We start from the raw sequence: 11,540 nt of genomic DNA, 5'->3' as shown, positions 1-11,540 counted from the left end.
TATTCCCATCGCAGCAGACGGACGACACTAACCCAACTGCTACAGTCGTACAAGATAACGAAAATAATGAGGAACACTTAGAGTGGACAGTACGAGATATTACGGACGAGAGAATAAGGCGCAGGCAAATAGAATACCTTGTTCATTGGGTGGGCTACGACGAGCCTATATAGGAGCCCGCCGCCTATCTCGCTAACACTACGGCCCTACAGTCATGGTTGTCCCACACCTAACCTGGACGACAACCTAACGGACGACTCAGAAGAAACTGGCGAAGGCAGGCCCACCTACTCCACGAGCAGGGGGTTCTCGGCACTACCCGCAGCCGGACGACCACGCTGGTTGCCACTGCTAGGACTGTTAGGGAGCCTCTTGCGCCCACCTTCTATACGAGAGACTGCCTGCTGAGTGACACTGCAACGAGCTCTATGGTCTTGCCAGACGTAGTTAGAGCAGGCTCCACCCCACTTACCGGCGATGGACACGCAGCCAGCGAATGCGGTAAACTTCTTCTTGCCTCGCAGAATAGCGGCGCAATTGTTCGTACAAAAAGCCGTGTTAAGAGCGCCGCGGCTATGTATAACAAAGGCCTTAAGGTAGAACAGACAGCTAGTGAGAATCTGCCGAGCAGTGATAGTCGTACGTGCGATCACAGGCGAGTAGTCGCGAGAGCCCGGACTGAAGATAGTATCGTACGGACTGTTGCCGCGAGGGCGACAGAAGTAGTTAAAAACACGGCGAATGTTCTCCTACGCAAGTTAACACTAGCCGTATAAGAAGTTAGAAAAGTATTACGTACAGGGGCAACTATATAAACACGGCGCAGCTTATCTGCGACGCGCTAATCGAAGATAAACTAGACACGATACTCGTTTAGGTTAACAGCGCCTGGCATGTTGAAAGTTGGCAGTACAGCGCCTAGCGTCGTACGAGTTAGAGCCTGGTGGGCAGCGTCGAAGATTTGGTTAGCTACGTTATTAATAGTGTTATTGGGGCCACCGTCAGTGTAAAACTGTAAACTGTTGGTGTTTGCGTTGGCCTAAACACCGCGAGGGGGTGGTTGCGCTTTCGGCGGCATCGTACGAGTGTGGTTAGAAAGAAAAGAAGAAATCTGTGTAGTAGTGGAGTTAAATTGATTTAACACAAAGGAAGAAAAAGCTAAAGGAGAGAGACGGCAGCTCTACATATCGTACGGAGGGAGCGTTTGCTCTCGTGGAAATCCTCCTTCACTAGAGCAAACAAACGCCGCTGCTCCACCGCAAGTTAGGCAGCCGCGTGCTCCTAGGAAAACAAACAAACGCAAATATGTCCGTACGAGTGGAGGAGGGGAGTATTGTAAAGGGCTGCGCCCGTGATCTCTACTGAAGAGGATTACGTGATCTTCGACCACGTGATATACCTTCTATACGGACACGTGATTAGAAGCGAGCAGGTATAAGAGAAGTCTGTACTTAGTTATCTTCTCTTTTTCTTATCTTTTAGCTTCTGTACGATAGGTAGAAGCATACTCATTCGCTAGGCCTCTCCGCCCATAACAACGATAAGTATCGCGTTATAGATAATCTTAGTTATTAGATCTCTTAAAGCTAGTAATCCTATAACGAAGTCTATAGAAATATCCATTTATAATTCTTATAGTAGTTCTAGGGCTTATATCTCTCTATATAGTATATATATACTATATTTATTCTTTTAGTAATCTACGCATTTAGCGATATAGAATGCGATCCTATTCTTTATTCCTTTAAATTAGTAGTTACGCTGAATTAGTTCTATAGTCCTAGCGATTCCTAGGTGCCTATACACGGGATCGTTATAATATTCTTTAATAATAGTTTATTATACTTCTTTAAGTACATCGTTTCTATTCTTTATAATAATATTAAGTTTATATATAGATCCTAGAGATCCGTCTTCGTTAGTTTTAAGTATAGGTCTATTAACTATTGTTTTAGTTCCTATAATGTCGTACTGTTAGCTAAGAGTATTTGTTGGAATAAGGAGGGTGCTACTTGTTCTATAGCTAGCTCAGAGGTAGAGTAGTCTACTTGTCTAGCGATAGACTCAGAGGTAGCGAATCGATAGGTTCTAGGATGAAAAGAGAGAAATGATGCTAGGGGAGAGAGATAAGGATTGGATTGATCTAATCTAGTAGTCTGATCTATTCTTGTAATCTGCTCTGTGCTATCTGCTCTGGTTTCTATCTACTAGCTATTCTACTACTATATATATTTGCTGTACTAGATTCTAGAAGAATCTATCTAGTAGTAGATTACGTAGATATAGACGTAATAGATAGATGAATTGTATAGGGATTGGTTGACTAAAGAATCCGAGTATAGTGCCGAGCACCCGGATTATGTCAGAGATTAGCTGATTAGCTTATATCTCTAACAGTATTAGCTCTTCTATTTTCCTTTCCTAGAGTATAGATAATCTTAAACTTATATTGTCCTAGTAGTTCGGCCTATCTTATTTATCTTTAGTTAAGTACCTTCATTATTATAAAGTATACTAGGTTCTTATAATCTATATAGACTATAAGTTCTAAATAGCTTTCTATATATACTCTCTAGTAGTATAAGCATTCTATAATAGCTAGAAGTTTCTTATCGTGTACGTTATATCTTTCTTCTACTCCTAAGAACTTTCTTAAGTAGTATACTACTAGGTGCTATATTGTATTAATAAGTATACTAGCGCAGTCTCCTAATACAAGATTAGATACGTCTATTTTAATTTTCATAGGTACACCTAAGGTAATTATCTTAAAATATTGTGGTATAATACACGTGGTCTTAAGCTTATTAAAGGCTTCTTCTACTTTCTTACTTTATATAAATAGTATATCTTTCTATATATGTTATATTATTCGTATTATAATTTTTAAGAAGTCTTTAATAAATTAGCGATTAAAGTTTATAAATTCTAGAAATAACTAGATTTTCGAACTGTAGTTAGTATTAGCGAATTCTTAATAACTTAGATTTTTTCTTCGCTTATTTATACTCCGTTAGCTTCTATTATATAGCCTAAGAAGTTAACCTTATTTTTATAGAATTTACACTTCTTTAGCTTAAGTCTAAGGCTATATTTATCTAGTTTCTTAAGTACTATTTTTATATATAGGATGTAGTCTTTCTCGTTTTCTAAGTAGATAAGGATATTATCTAGGTAGGTAATAATAAATATATCTAGGTATAGCCTAAGTACGTTATTAATAAGTTTCTAGAATATTACTAAGGCGTTTATAAGTCTAAATAGTATAACCTTATACTTATAGTATCTATATTAAGTTCTAAAGACTATTTTCTATTTTTTACTTTACTTTATTCTAATAAGATAGTATCTATCTTAGAGATCTAGTACTATAAAGATCTTTATATAGAATAATTAATCTCTAAGCTCTATAATATTAGATAGTAGATATTAATTTTTTACTATAATGTCGTTAAGTCGCTAGTAATTAATATATAGTCGATCTGTTCCGTCCTTTTTTAGTACGAATATAATTAGATAACCTATAAGTAACTTTAATAGTCGTATATATTCTTTAGCTAGACTCTTATCTATATACTCTCTTAGTACCTTAAGTTCTTGTCTTAATAGTTAATATATTAGCCCGAAAGTTAGTGTCTTTCCTTCCTATAGAACTATTTCGTAGTTCTAGAGTTTATATTCTAGTAATACTATTTTATCTACTACTTTCTAAAATAGATACTTATATTCTTTATATTCTTTAGAGAATTCAAGAGTTACGCTATTCTCTCTTTCTCTTACTTTTTAATCTGTTAGGCTAATTTTAGTATCTATAGAGTGTAGCTTTCTATTAAGAGAACTACTATTTAAGTATACCTTTTTTTTAGTGTTATTATATTATTTAGTAATATTACTCTTATCTACTAATAAACTCTACTAATACGTAGGTTAGCTTATAGTTACGTCCTTTCTATAGTATTTAAATTAAAATACCTTCGACTTCTAGTTAATCTATAGATTATATTTCTTAAGCTATAAGAGTTCTAAAATAACATTATAGGTAGCTAGTCTAATAACGTCTAGGTTAATCTTCTCTATATACTTCTAGATACTAAGTATCACTTATCTGACCTCGTATATAATATTACTTTCCTTTAGTATTAGTTCGCTATTAGCTACGTATAGTAGGTATTGCTGTTATTTCTATTATTTCTTAAGTCTAGCTTAGTCTACTACGTACGCTGAAACATAGTTTACCTGTAATCCTAAGTCTACTAGTACCTATATCTATTTTTCATTAAGCTCTATTATAAGCCTTATTAATTCTAGAGGTTCTAGTACGTTAATTTCTCTAGTAGGGCCTTATTACTCTATTATTAGCCTAAAAAAGACTCTTCTTATTAGTATCTATAGTAGTCTTTTACTACTATATACTTTTCGCATTTATAGCTAAGGTATATATACTATTAGTCTTCTCTATATTCTAATAAGAGGCTATCTAGATACTGCACTTTATACGTGGTCTGTATCTAAATAATACTTTAAGAGTCCGTTCTACTAAGAAAGTATATTTTCTTACGCTTATTCTATAAATATACTAGATAGCTATTATTCTTACATTTATACTATAGCTATTTATACTTAGGTATACTCTTAATGTACTATAGGCTCTATCTAGCTTCTCTCTTATCTAAGTAGTAAGTAGAGTAGTAGTTATACGTATACGCGGTCTATAATATACTTATATAGTGCTTATTTCTTACGTCGAACTAGTACTATATAGGTTCGTAGGAGTTATTCTATCTTTACGTCTTCTATACTTATATTACCTCTTAAAGCGTAAGTCTCTATTCTAGCCTTTTAATATTTACTATAATATATATATATATATAGGTAGGTATTATATTATCTTAATTTAGTAAAAGTTAATATCTAAGCGTAGGTGCTATAGCTGTTAGTATATATCTAGTAATACTTTATTACTATTATTATTATAAGCGTAGGTCTTACTTAAGTAGCTAAGTAGCGTAGATAGTACGTTAATCTACTTCTATACTTCTACTAGGTTATCTTATTAGGTCTTAGGTAATTCTAATATTATACTGTCTTACCTCTTTTTATAGAGCGTAGATAGTCTATTTTCTTTTTAGAATTGTGCTATCTTTTCGTATTTAGACATAAGAGGTTGTTCCTTCTCTAACGTCTTATATTCCTTCTTACTAACTAGTTTAGCTTTAGATGTATCTTTAGACGTAGTTAGAGTTAGCTTATCTAATCTACTAATAACTTCTATATTATCTAGGTAGTATATAATATTTAGTTAGGTAATAACGTTCTATAACTCGTCGTTATCTAATTTTAATTTCTAGTGTAGGACGTTAAGCTGTTATTTAACTTTATTCTTACTCTAATAGTTACGTACTATATAGCCTTCATTACTATATATATAGTAATTAATCTTTTTTTTATTATCCTTATCTTTTTTATAATAGGGTTTACTAGGTTCTTTTCCCTTATTTAGATTATTAAGGTGTATAGGTTTGTACCTATTAGTTATATATACGCTAGGTGTTCTTAGCTAATAGCTTCTCTATCGCCTCTAGTTAGGCTATAAACGCTAGTAGTGCTGTTATTATAGCTAGTCGTTCTTATTATTTTAGTTTCGCGTTCTTTAATTAAATAGTTATTCTTCTAATATAAGCTTATAGAGTTTATTATTAAGCCTAATAGCTTCTTATATAAGTTTATTAAGATTAGTAATATTAGCTCTACTTCTTATAAGTTCTCTACGTACTATAAGTTTTAGGCCTTAGCGATATATACGCATAAGAGTATTATTATTCTATTTAATATGCGTAGTATACTGCTGAAATTAAGTAGTATAATTAGTAGTAGACCTAGTTTGGCGTAGAGTCTAGATTTTCTATTCCGCAATTAGAGATTTCTTAAAAGGTAAGAAGATTTATCGCATTTTAGCCTTAAAAGCCTCCTAGTCTTTAACTAGGGCGGTATTATCAGCATCTACGATAGATTTATCTATATATCGTTTAATAATAGAATTAGACTATTTTTCTACGTTATCTCGGTAGTAACTAGTAGCTAAGACAACCTTATCGTTGTATTTAATCTTATCTCTAGCTAAGTAAAAGTAATAGTTAACCTAGAGGAGCTAAGCTTTAAGCTTATTACGATCGCTATAGTAAAGATTAGGCTTATAGGCGTTAATTATAGTTTCTCTAGTTTAGAAAGTGGTTAGGGTGTCTATTACAGTGTCGCTTATTATAAGGGTGTTTAAAGTATTAAGAGTATAGCTTAAGTAGAAGTAATATTAGACTTCTAGTATTAAGCTTCTTATTAGTGAGTTTTCGCAGAAAGAGAGATAATATACGCTAGATAGTAACTTAGATAAGTATAATATTTATATTATACTTATACTCGTAACTTAAGTTAAATATATTAAGCTATAAGAGCTTAATACCAAATACTATATACTAGAGCTTTATGTAACATACTCAGTTATTTAGTAGTACTAAGATATACTAATTACTAAGCATCTTACAGATCACGTAATGCACTAGTTCTAAATAAGTATCTCTATTTCTTACTGCGAATTCGCCGTCTCATAGATTACTCGTTAAATAAATCTAACAGCGAAATGTCCTCCACATTCTAACGCTGATCGTAACAGTAGGGTGGGGTGGCCAGCTTCCTAATCCTTCACGTTAGCCTTCCTAGTGCTAACTAGTCACCTATATAAAGCCCCTATTTTAAACGCTAAAAACCTCTCTATTTAATAGTATATTTCTTATTACTTTAGCGCTAATACCTATTGAGCCATGGATGTTCAAAAAATATAACCTTTTAGAGTTCTTTTTTTTATCACCCCACTATATTATTAGTTTAACGCTGTTACTTACTTAGTAATGAATGTTTAAAAAATATAACTTTCTAATGTTACTTTTTAATTACTCTTCTATAATGATCCTTCCAAAAAGAATAAGAAGCTACGTATATAAAAAGAGTAATCGTAAGAAATAGAAGTAAGACTAATAACGTCGATATTTTAATTCTAGGAGAGTGATAGAAGTCTTATAAACTTAGTAGATAGTAAGAGAGATAAAAAGAATAGTTATAGAAGCTGACCAGAGCTAGACTAGTAAGCTATGTTAGCGTGTTTTGCCGACGTATACGAAGTATTACGTTAAATAATATATTTAAAGTTAATATAGAACTATATAATTAAATTATATGTCTAAATTCTATAAGGTTTCATTACAGGATCAAGGATTGATAGTAGAAAACTGAAGGTCAGGTTTGGTGAGGTGGCTAGATGACTAGTGTGGCCGGATAACTAGTAGCGCACGTAAGTAGATTAGTTTCTATAATTATTAATAAAACTAGTGTTTCTACATTGCCTACTAAGATTATAGCCTATCATCGAAGTATAACCTGTTATTTAGCAATCTCTCTATACTTCTAAAAATATATACTAGGCCAATTATTGTCAATTTCACAGCTAGTGAGTAAAGAGTTTATTAAGAAACTAGCTAAAGGGCATTTAATCTATTACACATAGACGTTCAACTACCGTAGGTATAATTGAAAGGATATGGAGATAACCTTCTAAACTTGATGGACTACTACCTCCGCTCGCTCCACAGTGAACGTACTTGATTTTAAAATAGCTTTCTGGCATGGTGTTGTGCTACCTATTGAGCTCTGCTTGTCTGTAATGGGCTTAATCCGCACAAACGTTTGCCGATCTATGTCCTTACGCGCTTCGTTGTTCACCCGGTTAAGCTCTATTGTGACAGGATCGCCTTTAGAAGATCTTTGATGAGCTGATGTGGCGTTACTGGTGTCTTCGGCGTTGGCGATGCGGGTAGCCAAGAGGTCGATTCTATTTAAGCGTATATCAGTATCGGTCGCTTCTGATGAGGAAGAATAGAAAGTACAATAGGAGCAGGTACTTACAGCATGATTATAGGGAAGTAATTTACACACGTTACTAGGAAGCGATCCAATTCGCCAGCTAGATTGGTAGCGCTCTGCGCCGTGGTGTGGAAGTGATACGTAATTGTTCGGCCGATACCGATGATGGCTAACGAGGAGACTCGGACCTCAGTGCTGAGTATGAGTTGTTTAAACAGGTTGCTCCCTGAGGGGAGAATCCGAGTTTGGCGCTTGCCTTGGATAAAGATACGGAGAAGGAAGAAAGCGCTAACGGTTTCAATCAGAGCCAAGGAGCCAAAATAGCCGATATGAAGCTTATTTATGAGGTGTTGTCTAGTAGTGCTGCTAGATAGAATGTCGAGAATTCTGTGGGTGAGGATAGCACTGCGGAAGGCAACGATAGATACGATAAGAAACCAGAAGAGTGAGAAGAAACAGGTTCTGGATTTTCCTTGTAGGAATCGTCGGAGGATGTCGTAACTGTAAAAAGATAGTCCAGCTTCTTGAATCTGTAACACTGTTAGCTTCTGGCAGGCTCATTAACCTGGATTTGCTATGTATTTACCAACCAAAACATGTCTGCAAAAGCAGCTGCTAGCACTTTTGCACTTGTAGAAGCGTTAGAGTAGTATGCTATGTAACACAAGCCATTCGCAATAGCTGATGTGATAGAACACACAACGGGCACGGCCCACAGCGTCGAGAAGCCCGTTATTGGAACAATCAATAACGCAGCGACAACATGGAGTAAATCGAAAGTGCTTAAGATGGCCCAGCTAAGTTCGAAGTAAGGAAGAACAGAGTCTGAGGACGACATGGTAGCGATGATTGAGCAAACTGTGGAGAAAATTCGACAGAAAAGTGGGCTTTAGTAGTGGAAAAAGGTTCATGCCATTATAGACCGGACTCACTAGCCCATGACTTAGTTCTCTGGCCTTACACTTACTAAATGGCTTGAACTTTGTTTGCGTTTACCCCTACCCTTTCATGACGGGACTGCGGACGGGCTAAAGTCATCTCGTCCTTTACCTGCGCCTCTCAAACTTTTAAAGACAATAAGACCTAGGCATTGCGACAGAAATGCTAATAGCGTCTACGACAAAGTGTTGGATAAGGGACGAAGACGAAGTCGAAAAATCAGGGTGATAATAGAACATCAACATAGATTTATAATGAAATACTTAGGTATCTTTAAGTAATCCTAGAAGTGATCGGAAACATGGTAGGGCTGAATGACATTCTGAAGGATTTGCATTGGCTCGGTTGGAGCGCAAGAGCTTGCTCTAGCGTTACAGTAGTGATTACTCTCGCTAACCCGTACCTCGAGGACTAAATCCATTGACTTATTTGTTTTGTCATATATACCCTTTTTCCAATGAACGAATGACATCGCGACGCTAGCATACAGCCAAAATTCGTATAGAGAAATGAAGGTTAGTTATTGAAAACGCACTGATCAGTGGTATTGCCCGTTCCTGGGGTAAGTGGGGCTCCTAATTTGCGGTGACAACGTGCTAGCACTAAGACAGCCGCATCTAGAAAACAAGTTCCTTGAGCGCTAGAAAAACTCTTGTGCGAGTTGTTGACGACTGGGTTTGACTCAGGCTATAAGTATAGCTCAGCTCTGGTAAAGCCTTATGCCCGTGTTCGGTTAAGTGAGCTGTTTTTGTCTGTTCAAGTTATCTGAACTAAAGCTTCGACCTATGGAAGCGGCGGAGCTGCACATCCTGACCCCCTGTTCTAGCCATCTCCTAAATCCTAGTCATTGTCTAAGTCCGTGCAACCTGGATGCAGGGAGAGGCGAAGAGCAAAAATGCTTGCGAGGAAAGGCATCGAAGAGACAACCAGCTTGAATAAGAGCCGTGCATTAGTGCTATTACTGTCTAACAAAATTACTAGCATCTGGCCTGCAAGTCGCTCCAGCGCCTAAGTACTCCGCGAAGCCTAGCCCACATTGTTGTACGTAAAGTCCGGCCCATGCTACAATTGCGATGAGCATCGCTGCGAGCACAGTTATTGCGAGGAGAACATTTGCGTCTGTTCGCAAGAGACAGCTGCAAAAGAAGGCGCTGCATGATAGCAAAGTAGTTGTCCGGGGGTGAAAAGGCATTGTCAATCCGCAGCAACGCAGGCCAATTCGGATCGGAGAACTTTGGCTCGCCTGTTTTAGCGAGCATCGCCTGACATTGTGTCGGCGCGGCTTAGATGCTTTAGTTTGCGGTCGAGCCAAACTGACACCATCTACGCCAAAAGCATGAGATAGCGCTCAAGCAAGTAATCCAATCAGGGTCTCACAGCTACCGACTACAGCACACTTTGTGGGTACGTAACCCTTCCACTTGTGCTTCGAAACGAGCGAACCAGCTAATAACCCGCTCTGGCTAGCGAGCGATAGGGCACACAGCCCCGGCTAATTTCAGCCATGGCAGCTGTGTCCAGTGCCACGAGATCGCTAGTTATCGCATATTTACTTTACATAACCTAGTAACGCTATGCAAACATTGCGCTACACTAACGCAAAGTCAATCCAACGGCTAGCGGAGGGTCTGGTCTCGCACAGGATCATAGAAACGAGCTCGCTCAGCTGGTGCGGCGGTGGCAGCGGTATTATTAGGTGCGTTCTGTTCTCCGGCCACGATTTTTTTCTAAGCTAGAATATAGATAGTCAAAGCTGTTAGAGATATAAGCTAATTAGCTTATCTCTAACATAATCCGGGTGCTTAGCACCACACCTAGATTCTTTCATTAAATAATCCCTAAACTAATTTATCTATCTATTACGTCTATAGCCACGTAATCTACTACTAGATGGACTCTTCTAGAATCTAGTATAGCTAATATATATAGTAGTAGTATAGCTAGTAGATAGAAACTAAAGCAGATTACTAGCGCAGACAACAAGAACAGATTGGATTAATCTAATTCTTTAGTCTCTCTCCCCTAGCATTATTTCTTTTCACTCTAGAACCTATCGATTCGCTACCTCTAAGTCTATCGCTAGATAAGTAGACGACTCTACCTCAGAGCTAGCTATAAAACAAGTAGCACCCTCCTTATTTCAACAAAACTCAGCTACTAAAAAGGTAGATAAGTGTGCTTAACTTCATATTCCATGCAAGCTAACGTGCGGCTAACATATATCTTCAAAGATTGCTCTTCGACTTCTTTTTAATAACGTGGTTTAGAAACGAGTGTTACGATCAGTCTAGAGACACTCTTAGTCTCTAGACAAAAGAGGTTCTCCAGACAACCAAAACTCTCTCGATAACGTATTTCACAAGCGAGCTAATCACTCCCTATTAACGCGTCGACGTCGATACTACAGCGCGTTATATTCTAACAACGTGTTACAAGTAACAAGAAGGATTCTCTCCTTGACAAATGACGAGATGGCTGAAGGCCTATGGACGTCCACGTCAGAAGGTAATGATCATCGCGGGGCTAGGTCACGTGATGTGCCATCCCGCCAAGGGCAACCATCCGAGGGATGGCAGGACGCCTTGGGATGGCAGCCATCCCCAACATCACAACCATCCCAGGGATGGCAGGGAAGTAAGGGATGGCAGGACCAAAGGCAACGGATATAAGAATGGGTTGGATTTCATTAT

General features: G+C 37.3%; 5 protein-coding genes across 5 annotated transcripts; 1 reads left to right on the top strand and 4 right to left on the bottom strand.

Moving 5' to 3' along the window:
- The first annotated feature begins 300 nt into the window (after positions 1–300).
- Positions 301–797, top strand: COCSADRAFT_251483 (uncharacterized protein). The gene has a single exon (XM_007706417.1). It carries the CDS (start codon positions 429–431, stop codon positions 774–776), a length of 348 nt encoding a protein of 115 aa, XP_007704607.1. The 5' UTR covers positions 301–428; the 3' UTR covers positions 777–797.
- Positions 798–856: 59 nt separating this feature from the next.
- Positions 857–1,018, bottom strand: COCSADRAFT_40751 (uncharacterized protein; the record flags this gene model as incomplete). The annotated part of the gene is made up of 1 exon (XM_007706286.1): positions 857–1,018. A coding segment is annotated over one exon (162 nt), but the record flags the coding sequence as incomplete, so codon positions are not given.
- A 1,985-nt stretch (positions 1,019–3,003) lies between these two features.
- COCSADRAFT_49632 (uncharacterized protein) lies at positions 3,004–3,228 on the bottom strand (the record flags this gene model as incomplete). The annotated part of the gene is made up of 1 exon (XM_007706352.2): positions 3,004–3,228. A coding segment is annotated over one exon (225 nt), but the record flags the coding sequence as incomplete, so codon positions are not given.
- A 1,897-nt stretch (positions 3,229–5,125) lies between these two features.
- COCSADRAFT_100736 (uncharacterized protein) lies at positions 5,126–5,293 on the bottom strand (the record flags this gene model as incomplete). Its single annotated transcript, XM_007706416.1, has 1 exon — positions 5,126–5,293. A coding segment is annotated over one exon (168 nt), but the record flags the coding sequence as incomplete, so codon positions are not given.
- Positions 5,294–7,497: 2,204 nt separating this feature from the next.
- Positions 7,498–8,830, bottom strand: COCSADRAFT_126869 (uncharacterized protein). Its single transcript, XM_007706415.1, has 3 exons — positions 8,498–8,830; positions 7,954–8,441; positions 7,498–7,879 (listed from the first exon to the last, which is right to left on the bottom strand). The coding sequence occupies exons 1-3, from the start codon at positions 8,747–8,749 to the stop codon at positions 7,603–7,605; spliced, it is 1,017 nt and encodes a 338-aa protein (XP_007704605.1). The 5' UTR covers positions 8,750–8,830; the 3' UTR covers positions 7,498–7,602.
- Between the last annotated feature and the right edge of the window lie 2,710 nt (positions 8,831–11,540).

The sequence above is a fragment of the Bipolaris sorokiniana genome (genome assembly GCF_000338995.1).
Source record: "Bipolaris sorokiniana ND90Pr unplaced genomic scaffold COCSAscaffold_16, whole genome shotgun sequence".
NCBI classification, from domain to species: domain Eukaryota; kingdom Fungi; phylum Ascomycota; class Dothideomycetes; order Pleosporales; family Pleosporaceae; genus Bipolaris; species Bipolaris sorokiniana.
The sequence above is the reverse complement of the archived record's forward strand: the minus strand, read 5'-3'. Positions and strand labels throughout refer to the sequence as shown.

What these genes read in the sequence shown, in the direction of transcription:
- COCSADRAFT_251483 (XM_007706417.1), top strand. Translation starts at nt 429, where the DNA reads ATGGTCTTGCCAGACGTAGTTAGAGCAGGCTCCACCCCACTTACCGGC.
- COCSADRAFT_126869 (XM_007706415.1), bottom strand. Translation starts at nt 8,749, where the DNA reads ATGTCGTCCTCAGACTCTGTTCTTCCTTACTTCGAACTTAGCTGGGCC. An exon ending in TTGCAGACATGTTTTGGTTG is followed by an intron (nt 8,442 to 8,497) that starts GTAAATACATAG and finishes ACAGTGTTACAG; the next exon opens with ATTCAAGAAGCTGGACTATC. An exon ending in TACTTCCCTATAATCATGCT is followed by an intron (nt 7,880 to 7,953) that starts GTAAGTACCTGC and finishes ACGCTTAAATAG; the next exon opens with AATCGACCTCTTGGCTACCC.